At 39.1% G+C, this 22,187-nt stretch overlaps 1 protein-coding gene across 3 annotated transcripts in view; it reads right to left on the bottom strand.

Moving 5' to 3' along the window:
• Positions 1–308: 308 nt before the first annotated feature.
• MCCC2 (methylcrotonyl-CoA carboxylase subunit 2) overlaps positions 309–22,187 on the bottom strand; it is an 80,411-nt gene continuing 58,532 nt past the window's right edge. For all 3 annotated transcript variants that reach the window (XM_003408091.4, XM_023545532.2, XM_064272964.1), the window contains 4 exons: positions 18,885–19,041; positions 12,439–12,553; positions 9,060–9,145; positions 309–5,782 (listed from right to left, as the gene is read on the bottom strand). In XM_003408091.4, the coding sequence (XP_003408139.1) occupies positions 5,665–5,782; positions 9,060–9,145; positions 12,439–12,553; positions 18,885–19,041 (476 nt within the window). In that variant the 3' untranslated portion in view covers positions 309–5,664. The remainder of the gene's footprint in view (positions 5,783–9,059; positions 9,146–12,438; positions 12,554–18,884; positions 19,042–22,187) is intronic.

Here is a 22,187-nt window from a genome sequence, read left to right as displayed (position 1 = left end):
CTAAAATATCCACTAATCCTTGGCTTAATGGTTCCTACCAAAGGAATAGCATCTAGTCTTGACAAAGAAAATCATTTTGTTTTCTGACATGGATGCAAATTTTAATTGAAAATATTTAATATAATTTGCTATTTTAAAATATTTAATGTTTTCCTTCTGAAAAGGCAACCTACCTCTGAATTGTGATCACCTATCTGTATACCCCCCGAAAAACTCAACTGACTTCCTGACTCAAATGAAGCCCACAGAGAACACTACACGCAAATGTTTCAAATATTAATTTTATTAGAAAAACCTTTCATGGTGGTGTTCATGGTTAAGTAATAAAATCAATTACTTAATTTTAAAAACTACGTAGTCTGAGTTTATCAATTACAGTATGAGTTTTTTCGTTCTTGCAACAAATATTTGTGCACCTACAAAGTGCGAGGCGTTGAAATACAGGATAAACAGGAGGATGCTTGCCCTCAAACAGCTTACATTCCATTCTAGCAGGTGGAACGATATTAAAGAAATATTTAAAATAAGATGATGAGTTTGACATAGAAGAAACGGATGGTGTTTTGTAAGAACTTATAGCAGGACATCTAACCAAGTTCAGGGAAGTCACAGAGATATCCTTGAGGAAGGTGTTTAAACTGAGCAAATGGAGTGCTTAAGTAGAAGAGTAAATACTTAAGCAGAAGGAAGAGTGGAAAAAGAATGGAAGCAGAATAGTTCAGATAGAGGGAAACCTATAGACCCTAAGGTGGGAAGGACCTGGTAGATTCAAGGAACTGGAAGTCATCCAGAAGGGCTGCAGCACCGAGTATAAAAAGATAGTCAAGATGAGACTGAAGAGGTATCAAGCAAGATCATGGAAAGTATTAGGGGTCTGGCATTTCTTCTCCAGGAAACCACAGACACTTTCTACATCAGGGAGTAGTGTAACTGTTATGGATTCAATTGTGTCCCCCCAAAATGTGTTCCCAGTATTGTGTGGTTGTCTTCCATTTTGTGATATGATGAGATTATCTTATGTGTTGTAAATCCTAAATTCTATGATGTTAATTAGGCAGGATACAATCTACAAGATTAAGCTGTATCTTGAGTCGATCTCTTTTGAGATGCAAGAGAAGACAGCAGAGAGGAGACAGACCTCATTACCATCAAGAATGAAGAACGAGGAGGGGAACCCATCCTTTGGACCTGAGGTCTCTGTGCTGAGAAGCTTCTAGATCAGGGGAAGGTTAACGACAAGGACCTTCCCTAGAGCCAACGGAGAGAGAAAGCCTTCCCCTGGAAACCGTTGCCCTGAATTTGGATTTCTAGCCTCCTAAACTGTGAGAGAATACATTTCTATTTGTTAAAGCCATCCACTTGTGGTATTTCTGTTATAACTAAGACAATGACCAAATGTGCACTTCAGAGTTGTCATTCTAACTACAGAGCAATGAACAGATTAGAGTAGGTAAGACTGGAGTCAGGTAAACAACTTCTAAGTCCTGTGGTGGTAAGAGACAAAAATGAGTGAGATACATGGATAGGAAGACTCAACATTGTGAAAAATGTCAATTCTACTCTACCCAAAGCAATCTACAGATACAATGCAATCCTGATCCAAATACCAACGAGATAGAAAAACTAATCACCAACTGTCTTAGTCATGTAGTGCAGCTATAACAAAAATACCACAAGTGGATGGCTTTAACAAAGAGAAAGTCATTCTCTCACAGTCTAGACGACTAGATGTCCAAATTCAAGGTGCCAGCTCCAAGAGAATACTTTCTCTCTCTGTCAGCTCTGGGAGAAGGTCCTTGTCATCAATCCTATATGGAAAGGAAAGATGCCCCAGATAAGCAAAAGCATTATTGAAGAAAAAGAACAAAGTAGAAGGCCTCACACTACCTGATCTCTGGCCTACTATACAGTCACAGTAGTCTAAACAGCCCGGTACTGGTACAACTACAGACACATTGACCAATGGAACAGAATCAAGAACCCAGATATAAATTCACCATCTATGGTCAGCGGATCTTTGACAAAGGACCAAAATCCATTAAATGAGGAAAAGACAGTCTTTTTAACAATTGTGCTGGCAAAACTCGATGTCCATTTGTGAAAAAAATGAAACAGGATCCATACCTCACATCATACACAAAAACTAACTCAAAATGGAACAAAAAACTAAATATAAAACATAAAACAATAACAATCATGGCAGAAAAAATAGGGACAATGCTAGGGGCCCTAATACATGGCATAAATACAATACGAACCATAACTAACGATGCGCCAATGCCAGAAGAGAAACGAGGTAACTGGGAGCCCCTAAAAATTAAACACTTAATGCTCAGCAAAAGACTTCACCAAAAGAGTAAAAACAGAACCTAGAGACTGGGAAAAATTGTGGGCTATGACATATCCAACAAGGGTCTAATCTCTAAAATCTATAGAATACTTCAACACCTCAACAACAAAAAGACAAATAATCTTATTAAGAAACAGGCAAGGGATATGAACAGACACTTTACCAACGAAGACATTTAGGTAGCTAACACCACATGAGGAAATGCTCGAGATCATTAGCCATTACAGAAATGCAAATCAAAACTACAATGAGATAACATCTCACCCAACATCACTGGCACAAATCAAAAAAACACAAAATAACATATGTTGGAGAGGTTGTGGGGAGATCAGAACTCTTAAGCACTGCTAGTGGGAATGTAAAATGGTACAACCGCTATGGAAAATGATATGAAGCATCCTTAAAAAGTTAGAAATAGAAATAACACATGATCCAGCAACCCGACCCCTAGGAACATATCCTAGAGAAATAAAAGCCATCACAAGAATAGACATATGCACATCCATGTTCATTGCAGCATCGTTCACAATAGCGAAAAGATGGAAACAAACTAAGTGTCCATCAACAGACGAATGGATAAACTACGGTACATACACACAATGGAATACTAAGCAACAATGAAGAACAATGATCAATCTGTTGAACACTTCACAACATGGATGAATCTGGAGGGCATTATGCTGAGTGAAATAAGTCAACCACAAAAGGACAAATACTGTATGAGACCACATTATAAAAATCTGAGAAAAGGTTTACACACAGAAAAAAATAATCTTTGATGGTTACGAGGGAGGGGAGTAGTGGGGAGGGGAAATCACTAACTAAATATTAGACAAGTTAACTTTGGTGAAGGGAAAGACAGCACACAGCTTGACCAAGGCAAAGTCATAGAAGCTTCCTAGACACATCCAAACACCTTGAGGGACCAAGTTACTGGGATTGAGCACTGGGGACCACGGTCTTCGGGGGACATCTAGTAACATAGTTCATAAGGAGAATGTCTTACATCCTACTTTGGTGAGCAGCATCTGGGGTTTTAAAACCTTGCAAGCGGCCATCTAAGATACATCTATTGGTCCCATCACATTTAGAGCAAAGAATAATGAAGAAAATCAAAGATACAAGGGAAAGATCAGTCCAAAGGACTAATGTACCACATGAACTACAGTCTCCACCAGCCTCCTCCCAGAAGAACTGCAAGGTGCTCAGCTACCATCCCCAACCACTCTGACAGGAATCACAATAGATGGTCCTGGACAGAGTGGGAGAAAAATGTAAAACAAAATTCAAATTCACAAACAAAAGACCAGACTTACTGGTCTGACAGAGAGTGGAGGAAACCCGGAGACTATGGTCCCTGGACACCTTGTTAACTCAGAACTGAAGTCCATCCTTCACCCAAAGATTAAACAGGCCTATAAAACAAACAATAACACATGTGAGGAATGTGCTTCTTAGTTCAATCAAGTAAACAAAATCAAACAGGCAACACCTGCCCAAAAAGCAAAGACAAGAAGGCAGGAAGTGACAGGAAAAATGGATGAATGGACATGGAGAACCCAGGACAGAAAAGGAAGGGGGAGAGTGCTGACACATTGCAGGGTTTGCAACCAATGTCACAAAACAAGGTGTACATAAAATTTTTAATGAAAAATTACTTTGTGCTGTAAACTTTCACCTAAAACACAATAAAACTTGTCAAATATAAAAATAAATAAGATAATCAATAGGTCTTGATGACTGTGTTAGAGGTTCCTAAAGACACCCAGTCTGGTGTACTTGTTATATATGCAGGTCTAGAGCTCAGAGAACTCAGTTAAGAACTGTCCACAAGGAGTCATCCAAGCTTAGATGGTGACCGAAGCCCTGAGAGGGGTTGAAATGGCCCACCGAAAATAAATCAAGGTACAAGGAACACATGGATTTAAGAATGAGAAGATACTTCTGTATTACAAGTAGTCCCCAGCTTACAACTGGGTTCCATTCCAATGACTCATCGTAAGTTAGTTCTGACCTAAGTTGAATACCTCATTTTTTTTTTTAGTTTTCATTATTATAGTCTTTTATTATCAGTAGAAGAAGCCCTGGTGGCACAGTGGTTAAAGTGCTTGGCTGCTAACCAAAAGTGGTTCAAAACCACCATCTACTTCACCGGAGAAATATGTGGCAGTCTGCTTCCATAAAGATTTACAGCCTTGGGAAACCTATGGCGCAGTTCTACTCTGTCCTATAGGGTCGCTATGAGCTGGAATTGACTCGATCGCAGTGAGTTTGGTTTGGTTTCGGTTATTATCAGTATCTTTATAAATCCAGTCTTTATTTGTCTTTGGGAGTTGGTACAAGAATGATAACATCAGCAAATTACACACTGCAACACTGTATGTGGTACATATTACTAATGATAAGATGTATCAAAAAAAAAAAAAAAGATGGTCGTAAGTGAGGTTCATTGTAACTCAAATACTTGTAAGTCAGGGACTACCTGTATTTGTATCTTTTAGAATAAGGACATATTCATATATTACTAATAAAAATTAAAAACAAATATAGGAAGGGGAAGTAAGAATCAGTAGAGAAAGAGAGAACTACAAAGGAAACCAACAAAGAATTGTCAAAGAAGTTGGTAGAAAACCTAGTGTGTTAAATCATGGGAGTTAAGAACAGCATTTCAAGGACAAGCGTTCAACTGATTAGAATACTACAGAAAGTAAAATCAGATGAAGATGGAAAAGAATCCACTAGTTTTCGGCAACATGGAGGTCAATGGGGGCCTTGGAGAGGGCTGTTGGCAGTGGAAGCCAGAAAGGGGTACGGTGAGGAGAGAATGGGTTAGGAAATACAGCCCAGAGTATAGACAAATTTGACTATGATGGGAAGAAAGTAAGATGGTGGCTGGATGGAAAAGTAATAGATGCCTTTTTTAAAATAAGTGTGTCAAATATCATCATGCATAATCAGCAAAGCATTCATTTCAGTGGAAATACAACTTTATGTTAATAATTTCAGTAATACCTGGAATTTACAGTAACAGAACTTTTCATACTACTTGTGGGTTACAAAGGAATCCATAAACCATTCTCTTCATCATTGGTGATAAAACTAGGCCAAGAGAAATTTCTCTGAGAAAATTTAAAAGGGGTTTATGTTCATCAAATAAATGTCCGCATTGATTTTTTTTAAGTAGAAAAGTATAGTGCACTGTGATAAGAAAACAATTTTATTACAATAGCCACATGTTCAAAAATCTTAACATTTTAAGGCTACTAAATGTGCTAACTTTAAATACACGTCCAACGGAAAACACTTCACTGCAGTTACATCCTAAAGGTGCCAAAGTCAGTCTTCTGGATTGGTGCGTTGAGAGCTGCACTAATACTGAGACCCACGACAAGTCTGGTGTCCACTGGATCAATGATTCCATCATCCCACAGCCTGATAAAAGAACAGAAAGTAATTATGAAGTCACCACCAAACTACCGTTTATATACTCCACACCCAGAAATGCCAAGATGTTTGTCTTCAGGGAATATAGGGGTCTACTAATTAGCATCTGTGTACTGCCATCTTACAACAGAAACCATGCTCAACGGAGGACGGAAGGAAAGAAAAATGACGTGAGCTTAGTCCCAATTCACTATAGAATGTCATATTAAATTTAAGGCATAGCAACTACTTACTACAAAAAAATCTCAAAATAATCCCTGATTTTAAAATATTTTCACTTCAGGGAAAACCTTCCTGTCCACACAATGTACAAATTAAGTTGGTTCATTCTGGTGAATGTTGAGAACCGCATAAACCTAGGTAACAATCTTATACATCTCCACTGGAGAGGGTGTACCCCGCAAGAGTTCCCCCAAATTCTTAAGAAACTATGAAAATTACTGAATAGGTGTCAGCACATTTTACTAACAAAATAAATGCCTTTGGATGTAGTTCTTCGAATTTTTGCAACAACTGGAAAAACAAGTGATAACTTTAAAACTGCTTTAAGTAGAAATATTAGTTTGCTTTTCATCGATAATCTTAAATTTATAAAGAAAAATGAATGAGAAATAATGCTTTTTAAAGGTTATTAGTAGGTGGCAGTTTTCCTTTCTCTAAATAAACTGCCTTCAGGATCTGAACATAGCATCAATTATTAAGGCACACAGACAGAGCAGGAATCAAATCTTTGCTCATAAAACATTCATAAGAGGGACTTTGAAAGTATCAACAGCCAATAAAAGAAAGCCACCCTTGTAATTTGTAACCCATGTCAACTGATCACACCCCCTTCTGCAGGCTACAGCAATGATACAGCAGGCCCAGTAAGAAGTGGCTGATTAGTGGTGTCCATTAAAAACGCTGAGGTAATCAAACACCTGATTAAAGTTTGATTATAAGAACAACTGAGCAGAACAAAACCAGTGTGTTGCATTTGTGATATGTAAGGATTAAGAAAAACTAAGGACATTACAGTAGCAGACAATGACAGAGCTCTCTGAAAAGACAGATCTAGCCATGTTCAAGCCTATCCAGACCAGGGAGTTTTATTGTTAAGCCAAACCCAAGGAAGGTGTCCTAAGCTGGCTTGAAAGCCCTTTCATCTTTGAGAGAAAGTTGCTGTCTCCATGTCACCACCTGTTTCACAAGGAAGGCTAGGCATCTATACATTAATAGAAAAACCTTACTGTCTTTTAACATTTATTTCCAGAGATAAGTCTGTCTGGGTCATCTGTTCTCCTACCTTGAATGTAATCCATTAGAAAGAAAGAAAAAAAAAGGAACTAGAGAAAAATGTACAACAAAATTCAAACTCTCCAAAAAAAAAAACCAGACTTACTGGTCTGACAGAGACTGGAGAAACCCTGAGAGTATAGCCCCTGGACACCCTGTTAACTGAGTACTGTGGTCACTCCTGAAATTTACCCTTCAGCCAAAGACTGCTGTTGTTGTTAGCTACTGTCAAGTTGGTTTTGACTCATAACAACCCTCTGTACAATGGAATGAAACACTGCCTGGTCCTGCACCATCCACACAATCGTTTGTATGCTTGAGCTCAAAGATTAGACAGGGCCATAAAACAAACAATAATACACACAGTTCAACCATGTATATGAGACTAAATGGGCATAGGCACATCAACCCAGTGGCAAAGATGAGAAGGCAGGAGGAAACAGGAAAGCTGGACAAATGGAAATGTGGAACCCAAGGTTGAGAAGGGGAGAGTGTTGACATGTCGCAAGGTTGGCGACCAATGTCACAAAACAATATATGTATTATTTAATAAGAAACTAAATTGTTCTGTAAACCATCTAAAGTGCAATAAAAAAAAGACGCTGATCATATGAAAACAATAAAGGATTCGATCTTTTTCAAGAGATGACATCTCAGCGAGGGCTGGAAGACAAATGAACAGCTCACATAAAATATGCCATTTTTCAAAGTTTAATATTTCAACTGTCTGTGAATTTCAGTCAAAATCCTACGTGAAAAAACTGTAGGTGAACTTGCAGTACATATTTTGTATTTTATCTTAAATCTCCTGGATGGTTTGCTAGTTCTCCTTCGCTTTTACTGGCTACTGTATAAGTCTGTTTAAATGATGGCAAAAAGAGGAAAATGATTATTTCTCAAATCAAAGACTGTAAAAAATATTTTGTTCTTAATTAAATGATGGCCCACCACAACAAAAATATGCCTGTAAATTCTTTTGTAAAGACATGTATTTAGCAAGGGGAGAAACAAGACTTTTTTAAAACCCCAAATGGTATTATATGAACTCGGACACTAATTACGCTCTTGAAAATAGGTATGCTTCATCTTTGCACACCAGCGGTTAAGAGCAGTGCCTGCCAGGAAGGATGCGTTCCAATGACTGAAATGGATCCTAACGCTTGATTTTCCTTTCTCCCTCTTCTCCAGTTTGCCTTCACAAGTACCAGTCATAAATCACAGCATAACCTAATTTTAAAAGACACAAATAGTTGTTTTCTTTTTTCCATCTGCCCAAGGGATAAAAGAAAAACATGACGCTTATCCTTCAGAGTGGAGAACATTAAAGTTGTTGGGAAGAAAGAAGTCTGAAAGCCCATCTCCAGCTGAGACAAGCATGATAATTTATTACCTCATTAAGTGGTATAAGAAACAAACAGCTAGCAGCTGCAATGCGCATGAGGTAATTACTTTGCACTGACACACGAACCCTGGCTGTGACTAATCACCTCCTGAATGTGCCAGCACACTTGTTAACAAGCGCCAGTAAGTTTTCGATTTCAGGCTTAAATGGGGTAAAAACAAAATAATCAAAGAGAGTGGTATGACAGGCATCCACATTTTTAAGTAAAAAAATAAAGCCTAAATCCTGAAAGTGAAACAGTCAGGATTGTAACTCTTAAGTGCCCAGCTCCTAGCATGGCCCAGAAGCCAGGGCCTGAAGACTTCGGCACCTCTGGCTGCAGTGCCCTCCAGTCACTGGGGCGGGGGACGGGGTGGCAAATGGTGGTGGATCCACAGCACTGGGAAGCCTGGGAAGAGGGACAGTGTTTCAGCAGCAGGCGTTCCCGTTAGAAAGAGGCAGCAGCACAAAATCAAGCGTGTGCAAACATGATTTTTTCATTCCCACAGGGCTGGACCATCCTGACTGCTCAGACCAATATAAAGCTGCGTATAAAGCTGCCCTGCCAAGACGCCCCCAGCAGGCAGCGAGCCACTGGCTCCTTCCTACCTTGCACTGGAATAATAAGGGTTTCCTTCCTCTTCAAACCTCTTAATGATGGGCTCTTTTAAAGCTGCTTCATCAGCACTGGAGAACTGAAAGAAGAGAGACCGTTAGAAAGCGGGCTTCAATGAAACAACAGATCCTGTTTAGATGACCTCAAAAAAAAAGGTGCAAAGGTTTTATGAATAATAATATTATAACTTCCATAAGCAGAATCAGGTATAGATTAGAAGTGATGCTTTAACATGCATTACCTCACCTGAGACACGAGTAACAAGTGAGTGCACCATTACCTCTCCCTTATCAGAAACAACATCTGAGGCCACTTAATGGAAAGTCAAAACCAAGGGTACGGCTGTACTGCAGCTGGGTACAGTAACACATGTGAATGACACAACATAACAAAGCGGCTACGTTATATATAGCAGCCCCTGTTTAAAAAGGTGAAGTATCTAATTTTCACTCGAAATGGCTAAAATGTAAAAAATTTTAAAGCTTAAGGGGTAAACATCAACCACACCTTGAATAAACTCTTCAGTCAATTTCCTGGATAGTCGAGAGATATTTCTCCCTAATTTTGCCTATCAAGTATTACCAGGAGCAAGTGATAATTAATTCAGATGTAAAAATCTTCGTAAGAACTTATTTTGAAATCCTGAAAAATATTTTCAACTTAAAAAAACTCCCACACCAAAAACAAAAGACTTATTTCAAATAAATCACCCCTTCTTTTCTGTAAATACTTTAATATCATTTTACAGATCAGGAATTTGGAGGGAGGTCCACTAGTGCCCTGTACTTTCCTTTCACATATGAAAATAGATGAATTCAGAATTATACGTATATCAAAAAAAAAAGAAATCACCATGCTAGGCTTCTTGGATACATAATCAATGCCCATGGAAGCAGTAGTCAACAAATCACGCAACATACTGCATTGGGCAAATCTGCCTCAGGAGACCTCTGTAATATGGTGAAACACAAAGATGCCATTTTGAGGACTAACATGCACCTGACCCAAGCCACAATATTTTCAATTGCCTCATATGTATGTGAAAGCTGGACAATGAATAAGGAAGACTGAAGAAGAATCGATGCCTTTGAATTATGGTGCTGATGAAGAATATTGAGTATACCATGGACTTGAGGAAGAACAAATAAATCTGTCTTGGAAGAAGTACAGCCAGAGTGCTCCTTAAAAGCAAGGATGGCAAGACTTCACCTCATATACTTTGGACATGTTATCAGGAAGGGACCAGTCCCTGGAGAAAGACATCATGCTTGGTAAGGTAGAGGGTCAGCAAAACAGAAGAAGATGGATTGACGCAGTGGCTGCAACAATGGGCTCAAACATAGCAATGATTGAGGATGCCACAGTGTTTCACCCTGTTGTACATAGGACTGCTGTGAGACAGAACTAATTTGACGACACCTAACAACAACAACGCTAGGCTTCAGAGTTTAGGACACATCTTTGAAATATCTGGTAGGATTTCAAATCCCACCCTGTTCACCCCACCCCCACAGAGCTCTCCCTTTGCTTTGATACTAATTGATACTAAAGTAAACCTGAAACCTCAACTCAAGTCTGTAGAGCTCCTGCTGCTCGGAAAAGACAATCAGGGACGTGAAGCATAGATAGGTGCATTCAAGGAGTGCGGTGCGATGGATCGCTTTTCTGGACTTTCTCACCATGCTCTTGTAAATCCCACCCAAGTGTTTGGATGGAAGTATACGTATAAGATAATTGTGGCCTATCAAGGGGATTGGACAGCTTGCTAATAATGCAACTAAAGTTCGTGGCACCCATGTCAGGGTGGGACCATTCAAATAAGGTCTATGGAACCCTAATGAAGGGAATGGCCAGTTTTGCCATTCCACTAGGCCTAAAATGAGGCATCCCAGAGGCAGGAGGAGGCATGGTGAGCCAGGAGAAGAAAGCTGAGCACCTTCAGACAGGAGGCTTGCTGGGGAGTAGGCTGCCTCCAGACACTCAGTCAAGCTCGGTTTGCAGACCCACGGAACCAGAGCTAAGCACCTTATGGCCAAGGCTTACTGGTGGAGTGGGGTGCCTCTGGGCACTTATCAACAGAGCTAAAAGAGCTTTGTAACACTTGCCCAAGCAGGGCAGAGACTGAGGGGCCAGAGAGAGGCATGCCTGCAGGCATGGCTGAGAAGATGCCATCCTGATGGAAGAACTGTATCCTAAGCGTCCCTGAACCTGAATTGTATAACCTGTTAGGTCCCTAATATATCCCGTAATTGTGAGTATGGTCTGTGAGTTCTGTGTGGCCATTGCAACAAATTTTCAAACCCGGCACAGTAGTAGAGAGCACTGTGGGAGGGACAGTTGGTATAAGAATTGGTAAAAATGGAGAAGGGAAGCATGTCTGCCCTCTGCCTCACGGGAATCAGCCTTGGGCCATTGATTTTCTCCTTCCCTCTTGTGAAGTTACAGGAGGTCAGATGCTGCCCCCAAGCCATTTTTACAGGGAGGTGGGAACACCCTTCTCTGACTTTATATTTCCCCAACCTTGCAAACTAGGTGGTTGACCAGATGATTCCTGAACACCCTGCAAACTAGGTGGTTGATCAGCTGACCCCTGAACAGCAGGGCTGAGGACCTGAAAAGGTAGGACCTCTTCTACTTCATTCCCTGCTGTGCTGAGGCAACAGTGCACCTGAACAATTTCAGGAACCTGCAGCAATCATTTTCAGGCTTGTTGCTTATACAAAATAGTTAAAAGTTTTAACAAAAATTAATGCAAAATTTCAGAAGACTCTAACAGAGACACAAACAAAAGAATCAGTTTTTAAAAGCCACTTGCTGATTTGCCTTTCATCAAGTCTCCACTGCCCTTTCCATTTTTTCTCTTTTACACTTTCACAGTATAATCGCATTATACATTTCTCATTAGGCAACCGGAGCCCTCCCACTCAAGGTATCCTTAACAACTGAAATGTAAAATACAAAAAAAAAAAAAAAAAAAATCTGCTGCTTTAGGTCATAAAATCAAAGAAATAAATCAGATGTATTTATATCTCACTAATCGAAAATGACTAAGACTTAAACATCTTTATGCTTCACACAGTCACACGCAGTTTCTGAAGTGTTTTCTTGGCAATTCTGAAAAACCTATAAACTATCACAAAGAAGGCGCCCCAAATGAAACAGCTTTAAAAGAAGAAATGTAGAAAATGTATGAGTAAGCCAAAACCGCTGAAACAACTTCTAGGTCAGCTTTTGTCCAAAAGAAAGCCAAACAGTTCATTCCGGAATCCCACCTACCCATGAACACAGAGTGATTCTGGGCTCTCTGCTCCTTGGTTCTGGGTGCTCACCGGTGAAAGCCTAACCCAGAGATGGATAAGGAGTGGCATTTACCTGTTTCCCTTCCCGTGCTTTTTGGTCCTTTGCTATTGTTGCTAACACACTTGCTGCCTGCTCACCTCCCATCACTGAGACGCGAGCATTTGGCCACAGGTAAAGAAATCTTGGACTGGGGGAAGAAAAAAGGAGTCAAATTAATTCATTGTACAACACAGGTTTGCTAATTGTCAGAGGCCCATGTTTCTCCTTTATATAAGTGGCTCTAATTCTAGTTCTAGCTGCGTATTACAATCATTTGGAGAGCTTTAAAAAAAATACCAGACCAATCTCCAGGGATGGAGCCTGAGCATGGATGTGATTTTTAGGCTCTCCAGGTGATTCTGGCATGTAGTGACAGTTGAGACCACTCCTGTAAATGATCCCAACTGAGAAGCTGAGCTAATACACTTTGAATACATATACATGTTTTTATAGACTTTATAATGCAATGTAACACAAACCTCCAAAACTACATAATTACATAAAGTAGAAAGAGTTTCTTGAAATGCCAGTCACTGATTCTCAACCCTTCTGATGGTTGGATACATTTGTCTTCCTTTTCTTTCTAGAAATGTACTAATATAGTATCACCATTATTATTTATCTTCAACAAAACAAAAAATAAAAGATCACGCCATAATTCTCTTTTGCAACTTAAGCTTTCATTAGCAGTCCATCTTGGAAACCATTCAAAGTTAGTACACAGAAGTCTACTTTATTCTTTTTAATGGTGGCAGAGCACTCCACTACATGGCTGTACAACAGTGTATTTAATACTTCTCTACCTATGAGCCTTCCTAATTTTTTGCTTCTACAATACTTCTGTAATAAACTTTCTTGTACTTATCTATCTGGGCACTTGCAGGCATGTTTCCACAACAGAAGTTGCCAAGTTGTTCTCCACAGTTGTTGTATTACTATATACAACAACTAACAGTGTTGAAGTGCACCTGTCTCCTCAGACCCCCAGCCAATAATGGGTATGGGATCACCCACCTTTGCCAACATAATAGGCAAAAAAAAAAAAAAAAAGGTTCTGATTTAAATTTGCAACAAATATATTGATTCACTTCAGAAAAACCCGTAAACAAGTCGTCATCTTTTGTTTTTAATCCATTTGAACATGCAAAAAAGAAAGTCTTTTCTTTTTCCATCTCCAACAATGAGATACTTTTTGAGGAAGAATGGGAGTGCACAGGAGCAAGCTTTCTAAAGCTCTGCTCGGCAGCCCATTTGGATGGGAATATAGTTGCAGTCATGAGCCAGACAGGCTTTCTTTTCAACAAATGACATTTGAACCACTTCAGTCAACATACAGCAGGCATGATAACCCAAAAAGCCAAAAGCACACATGGCATAAGGATAGTAGTGAATTTAAAAAAAGATTAATTCATTCACTAAGATGCTCACTGAATGCCTACAGTACACCAGGCTCTGCTCCATGTACTCAGGATACACAGTGAACAAAATAAGGCAAAAATCCCTGCCATTATGGAGCTTATGTTATAGTGGTGGAAGACAGACTATAAATAAGTAAAACCTCTAGTATGCTAAGCCAAAAACCAAATCCACTGCCATCAAGTCGATCCGACTCATTGCGACACTACAGGACAGAGTAGAACTGCCCCATAGGGTTCCCAAAGAACATCTGGTGTATTTGAACTGCTGACCTTTTGGTTAGCAGCCATAGCTCACCATAGCTCTTAAGCACCGTGCTACCAGGGCTCCTCTAATATGTTAGGTAGAGAAAAATAAAGCAGAGAAGGCGATCAGGAATACAGAGCTGGGGAAGTCTGCAATTTCAGAGAGGGGCCAGGGTAAAGTCATATCACCAAGAAGGAGTGGAAGGAACCAGCCATGCAGACGCCTGGATGGGAATTCAGGTAGAAGGAAGAGCAAGTTTGAAAACACTGAGATGGGAGAACACTTGGCACATTTGAAGAATAGCAAGGAAGCCAGTAGGGCTGGATTAGAATAAGCCAGAGGGAGAGTGGAAAGAGGAGGCAGAAAACTCACTGCAGGCCAGATCAAGGGAACTGAGTTCTACTTCCCAAGTCTACAAATCATTTTACCGCTGTCTCAATGCCCTCAGTCGGAGGGGTCCCAAATCTACCGTTCCTCAATGTTTTAAAATGTTTTAAAAACAATAATGCCTGTGATGAATGCATCAGTGGATCTTTTTAATTTTTTTTTTAACTAAAGTATAATACACATACAGAAAAGTACACAAAGCTCTGATCAGGGTCACAATAGATGGATCCTGACAGAAAGGGAAAGAAATGTGGAACAGAACTTCGAATTCTCTAAATCTAGGCTTACTGGACCCATTGAGACTGGAGGAATCCCCGAGACTATTTGCCGTGAGATACTCTTTAAACCTTGAACCGAAACTATGCCCTGAATTCACCTTCTCCTGAAATAGCAGATTAGCTCCAGAAGTAAAGAATGTCACCCTTGAGTACTGCATTCTTTTTAAAAATCATCTATATGAGACCAAATGGACAAGTTATTCTAAAGCATAGACGAGAGGGTAGGGGGGAGGGGCCAGTTAGATTAAATAAATGAGAATGGAACAATATAGAACAGAAATAATGAGAATATTGACAGATGTGAAGAATACAATCAATATCACTGAACATTAAGTATAGAAATTATTAAATATGAGCCTGTTTTGCTGTGTATACTCTCACGAAACATAGAAAATATTAAAAAAAAAAAGTACACAGAGCATAAACATACAGCTCAGTGAATTGCCTACCACAAAGTGAACACTACCAAGTCAAGAACACTTCCAGGGGTCCAGAAGCTCTTTGCATGCTTCCTCTTAACCACTCTTTCCTCCCTAAAGTAACTAGTACCTTGACTTCTAGTATTATAGTATAAAAACCAAAACCCACTGCTGTCAAGTCAATTCCAACTCATAGCAACCCCACAGGACAGAGCAGAACTGCCGCATAGAGTTCCCAAGGAGTGCCTGGAGGATCTGAACTACCAACCTCTTGATTAGCAGCTGTAGTGCTTAACCACTACACCACCAGGATTTCCATTACAGTATAGAGTTGCCTATTTTTAAACTTTACCATACAGTGTGTTGTTCTGTGCCTGGCTTCTTCCACTCAACACTGTTGTTTGTAAGATTTTACTAAGTTGATGCTTATAGCTGTGTAGCACAATTTATCCATTCTACTGTGGATAAAAGTGTAAGTCCTCTCCACTTTGGGGCTAGAAATAATGAACAGTGCTGCCAGGAACATTCTTGCGCAAGTCTTTTGGGGTGCATGTGCACCTATTTTGGTTGAGTAGAGTTGCTGGGCATGCATCCATTTACTCCTGCCAGCAGTGTATGAAAGATCCACATCCTTATACCAGCCCAGTCTTTTCTACTTCAGCCATTCTGTTGGGTGTGTACTGGTTTCTCATTGTGTTTTTAATTTGCATTTCCTTGATGACTAATGAGATTGTACCATACCATTTCGTGTTTATTGGCCATCTGAATACCTTCTTTTGTGAAGTGTCCAAGTCTCTTAGCCTTTTTTCTATAAGTTTGTCCAGACACAAGTCTTTCTCAACTACATGTTACAAACACAAAAATCTACGGCTTCCTTTTTTTCACTCTCTTAATGATGTCTCTTGGTGAAATTTTTAATTTTAATGTAGTCCAATTTATCAATCTTTCTCTGAATGGTTAGTGTTCTCTGTTCCTATTTAAGAAATCTTTCTCTAGTCCTATATTCTAAAGTGTCTGCCAGAAGTGCCTTTCACATTTATATCCACAATCCACCAGGAATGACTTTTGTGTATGATGTGGAGACAAATTTTCACTTGTTTTCATGTAGAATCCAGTTGGCCTGGCACCATTTATTAAGAATGCATCCTTCCTCCACGACCCTTCAGCACCATCTTTGTCATTAATCAAGCACCAATAAATGGGTTGATTTGTGTCTGGCTCACAATTCTAATCCACTCATCCACTTATCTATCTTGCACAAATACTACACAACCTGCATTGTTGTAGTTACTGCAACTTTATCACACCAGTCAGTGTTTCATTCAGTTGTACACAGAGTCACTAAGAGTTGGAACCAACTCGAGGGCTCCTAAAAACAACAACTTTATTGTAAATCTTCATATCTGGAAAAGCAAATCTCCCCTCCTTCCTCTTCTTCAAGAGCATCTTGGCTATTCTTGGCCCTTTGTATTTCCATTTAAATTTTTACAGCCAGCATAAGTTCTATCAAAAAATTTTTTAATTAAAATTCAAAATAAAAAAACTGCTAGTATTTTGTTTGGGGCTACATTGAGATCAACGTATACCAAATTGAAAGAGAGATCAATTTGGGAAGAATTTTAATTCTTTATAGTTTTGAGAATTCTAATCCATAAACTTGGTATATTCCTCTATTTATTAAGACTTTTAAATTTCTTTCAACAATGTTTTACAGCTTTGTGTATATAAGTCTTATAAATTTTTCATTAGATTTATTGCTAGGTGTTTGGTGTTTTTTGATGCTGTTGTAAATGGAATCTTTTTATTTCATGTTCTAACTTGTACTAAAATTTTTCTTGTTTTAGTATATTAACCTTGTAGCCAGCAAGCCTGCTAAACTCACTTATCAATTCTAACAATTTATCTGTAGATTCTTCTGGGCATTTTATGGGAACAATTACGTTGTCTTAGAATAATGAAATACATTTCCTTCTTTCCAATCCTTATGTCTTTTATTTCTTTTTCTTATCATACTGCACTGGCTAAACACTCCAGCACAATGTTGAATAAATGCGGAAAAAGCAGGCATTTCCTTATTCCCAATCTCAAAGAAAAAAAAACTTCCAACATCTCATCATTAAGTATGACATTTGCTGTAAGTTTTTTGTAAGTACCCAATATCAGATTAAGGAAGTTCCCTTCTATTTCTAGTTTGCTGAGAGTTTTTATCATAAGTGGCTGTTTAATTTCATCAAATATTGTGTCTGTAGTTCTTGAGGTGATTGTATAATTTCTCTCCTTTATTCAGTTAAAGTACTGAATTGATTTTTAAATCAACCTTACATCTCTAAAATAAACCCAACCTAGTCATCTTGGATGAACCTTTTTATATATTGCTGGATTTGGTGTTACTGGTTCATTTTTACATCTATATTCATGAATGAAATTAGCCTATAAACTTCCTTTCCTGTAAATGCCCTTGTCAGGTTGATAATCAGGGTTATACTAGCTTCACACAACAAATTGGGAACTGTTCTTTCTTTTTCTTCTTTCTAGAAGAGTTTTTATAAGACTGGTTTTATTTCTTCCATAAATGTTTAGTAGAATTGAAGCTCTCTTGGCCTGCAGTTTTCTTTGTGGGAAGATTATTTATAAAGCTACTTACATTTTCTATTTCTTCTTGTGTCTGCTTTGATAAACTATATTTATCCATTTCATCTAAATTTACTGGGCATAAAGGTATTTTTTATAATAGCCTCTTAATATCTGTAGTCATATCCTGTTTTCCACTCTAGATATTGGTTATATGTGCCTTCTCTAATTTTCAGTCTTGCCTAGGGTTATTGATTTCATTAACCTTTTCAAACAACTTTTGGCTTTATTGATTCTTCTATTTTATGTTTGTTCTCTATTATGTCCTTTTTCCTATTTTCCTTGTGTTTTAACATGCTGTACTTTTTCCATCTTCCTGAGCTAGATGCTTGGCTGAACTGATTTTCAGCCTTCTTTTCCAGAATATACATTTAAGGCTATATACCTCTCTCAAAGGAAGACTTTAGTTGTATCAGAGAAGTTTTGATATCTAATTTTTCATTATTAGATAGATATCTGCCACCAAATAGATTCCGACTCATTGGGTACAACAGACTGAAACATTGCCCAGTCCTGCGTCCTCTTCACAACTGCCAGCACACTTGAGTCCACTGTTGCAGCTACTGTGCCAATCCATCACCGACGGTCTTCCCCATCCTTGTTGGCCCTCTGCTTCACCAAACACAAGGTCCTCCTCTAGCGATTGATTCCTCCTGATGATGTGTCCAAAGCAAGCAAGTTGAACAATGTTCTGCTGTGATCCATAAGGTTTTCATTGCTAATTTTCAGAAGTGTATCACTAGGCCTCTCTTTCTAGTCTAGTTTAGTCTGGAAGTTCCCCTGAAACCTGTCCACCGTGGGTGACCCTGACCGACAACATAGCTTCCAGCACCACGGCAACACATAAGCAACTACAGTATGACAAACTGAGGGCGGTAGTTTTCATTATTAGCCATTTTAAAATATTTCTTCATCCCCATTGTAGATTTCTTCCAAGTAGTATCTTAGTATTAAATTTAATTTCACCCCTTCAGATGACACAAAGTATGGTATAACTGATTAAAGTTTGTGAATGCCACCCTATATTTTAAATAAACCTAAAATAAACTGACTATAATTATACTTGAAGTATGTTTCAGATACAATCATGACAACCACCTACCTATATGCTCTGCCACACATCCCATAGTTGCCAGCCCCATATGACCCCCCAATGATGACGGTTATCTTAGGCACATTGGCACAGGCTACGGCAGTCACCAGCTTAGCACCGTCCTTGGCAATTCCTTCAGCTTCATAGTCTTTACCAACCATAAATCCTAAGAGAAAGAACAGAGCCTGTGGGTGATGGCATTAATGTCAATTCCCCCAAGGGTACTGTAAGTACATCTTGCCTTAAATTAATTTTACTACAGCCCTCCCACCCTAATATTTATACGTGAAATATACCCCAAAAAAGTTTGCTTTAAAAGGTAAAATAAAATTTTCTCCAATCACTTTCTAAACTTTCCTAAGATGGTTCATCTGATACACACAAGATCTTCTATAACGATGCAATTTATCTTCAAAAAATTATCTCAAAACAGTAGCTTGATGATGAAAGAACGTGACATGGCAAGCCAGGGAAAAAGTACAGTGATAAGCCCAACAGAGAGGGCTTCAGTATGCACTGACCTGGTTTAAAAATATGGATTATTCCTTCTGAAATGCTGCTTTAAAACCCTGATGAAGTGAAGATTAATGTTTTATAGAGATGGGTAAGAGTCCTTGCCAGTGACTCAATAGCAAAATTTTAAAAACTCATTATACAGGGTCCTTCCACTTCTTCAAGCCCCTCAACTCTGTTGAAATTGCTCTGTAGCTTCACTGTGAACTCTAGGCCTTGGACTCCTCCTTCTTCTCCCCCTAAACACCAAGACAGGCTTTATTTACCTCCCTACCCAACCCAGTTTCCAGGGAAGGCATTTCATTCATGAACCACAGACTTACTTGCCCACTTGATCACCACTATTCCTGCTCTGTAAATCTCCAGTATTGGGTCATTCGATTCCACCAATATTTATGGAGCACCTATAGTTGATGCTGGGGGCACTACAGTAATGACATGAACAGTCCTGGCCTTCAAAAAGCACCTTCTGCTTCCTCCAGGTACCCATCTCCACTGGGCCGTCAGAATAGCCCAGAAACCCCCTTAGCTACCTCATCTTGACTACCTGTAACATTTCAACAACAGCTGTCTCAAATATCAACTTTCTTCAAGCTCTCATGGCAACCCCGCTCCCTCACTGCCTCCCCCCTCCGCTATTCCTGTAGATGATTCTGCCTTCAAAAAGGAGATTGACGCCATCTCATTTGACCTTCTCCAAGCCTTCTCCTTTCCACCTCTAAAAAAAACTCTGCATAAAAGGCAAAATGTTGATGTACACTGAGTCTGTTCACTTCGGCAATGCAATTGATGAGAACATCTTAAGATCCTGGTGAAGAACCAGATGGTATCCGGTGGAAAACCAGCACCATGAGTTTAAAGAGCCTGCAATGGCTGCCATCTAGGAGCTCAACTAAGCCCAGGTATTGATCATAGATGTATTATCTCCAATCTCTGAGCAAAAGGAGGGAATGATTTAGAAAATAATATTGGAATCATTATTCCCTGTCCTTGAACACAGAGAATGTGACCCAGTTGGGGCTGGGCTCACAAGGATACATCAACCGTGCCCTGAAGTATAATGACAATTATCTTTTTCTATTAGCATTCAGTGAATGCAAAATTTGTTGGACCAATGAAGGCCCTCCTGTCATTACTGAAACCTGTATTAAGAAAGGCAATTCAAAATGTAGGATCACAGTTTCTAGCCAATCTAAGAAAAGGTGAAGCTTTCAATGGTTTTGCCCGTTTTATAATGTTAATATATACTGACGGCTCTGTAACATTCCTTGGGCTTGGTCAGACAGGCTCTAGCAGTGTGCTTGTCTGTTTTCTCACTCTTGCCTATTCTGTAATATTCTTCGGACACAGGCTGACATGGCTCTAGCAGTATGCTTGTCCATTTTCCCACTTTTGCCTTTTTGAATATATGCCAAATAAAACTTTCTTTTTGCTTTACTAAAAAAAAAAAAAAACAAAAAAAAAACTTCTGCATAATCATGCTCCCTTTCTTCCTTTACTCTTATCTCTGTGAAAAAAATGAAAAGATTGTTCCTGAGCCCTCTTCTCTCCTAGATGTTCTTATCTATTCCCACAGTTTTAAACATCATCTCCATATTATAATGTTGTTGTTGGGTGCCATTGAGTCGGTTCCAACTCATAGTGACCCCAAGCACAACAGACCAAAACACTGTCCAGTCCTGTGCCATCCTAACAATTGTTGCTATGCTTGAGCCCACTGTTGCTGCCACTGCCACTGTGTCAGTCCATCTCATTGAGGGTCTTCCTCTTTTTTGCTGACCCTCTACTTTACTGAGCATGATGTCCTTCTTCAGGGACTGATCCCTCCTGACAACATGTCCAAAGTATGTGAGACGCAATCTCGCCATGCCCCCAAGGGGCATTCTGGTTGTACTACTTCCAAGACAGATTCGTTTGTTCTTTTGGCAATCCATGGTATATTCAATATTCTTCGCCAACACCACAATTCAAAGGCATAAATTCTTCTTCTGTCTTCCTTATTCATTGTCCAGCTTTTACATGCATATGAGGTGACTGAAAATACCTTAGTCCTCAAAGTGACATCTTTGCTTTTTAACACTAGAAAGAGATCTCTTGCAGCAGATTTTCCCAGTGCAATGAGTTTTTTGATTTCTTGATTGCTGTTTCCATGGGTGTTGATTGTGGCTCCAAGTAAAATGAAATCTTTGAATATTATGATGGTGCTTACATTTCCATCTCCAGCAAAAACACCTTTTCTGAGTTCAAGATTTATCCAACTGCCTCTGTATATCTCCAACAGGATGTCTCACAGGTCCCTCATGCATCACTGCAAAACAAAATTCAGCCTCTGCTCTTTGCCCCCCACCTAATCAAAAGAGCAAAACAAAACTAAAATGTAAGTATCTTCAAAGCACAATGTTTAGCTTAATGTTGGTTAATAAACCATGGATCATTATTAGAAACAAGGCCCCTGGACTAATTCAACTTCAATATCATTTTTATCTGCCCTTTTACATAGTTTGCTACATAGGGTCCTCTTTCAGGCTACCCTCTGGATATCACTCCTCTCAAAACTCATCAAATCAAATATCTAAAACTTAAATACAGCACCAGGTGAAGATATTTTATTTTTTAGTACCATTACTATTTAAAGTCATGTTGTTAACAACCAGACTGTTTACCTTAACTTCTTGGGTACAATATTTTCTAGGTGGACTCAAAATATACTTCATTCCATTTTCAAAAAAATGCAGACCTCTACTTCCTCAAAACTACAATCCCTTTAAATCTGTTGGCTATCTATCGTAGTTTTTACCA

The sequence above is a fragment of the Loxodonta africana genome, chromosome 2 (assembly GCF_030014295.1).
Source record: "Loxodonta africana isolate mLoxAfr1 chromosome 2, mLoxAfr1.hap2, whole genome shotgun sequence".
Lineage (NCBI taxonomy): Eukaryota > Metazoa > Chordata > Mammalia > Proboscidea > Elephantidae > Loxodonta > Loxodonta africana.
Note: the sequence above shows the minus strand (reverse complement) of the source record. Positions and strands in the feature narration are given on the sequence as shown.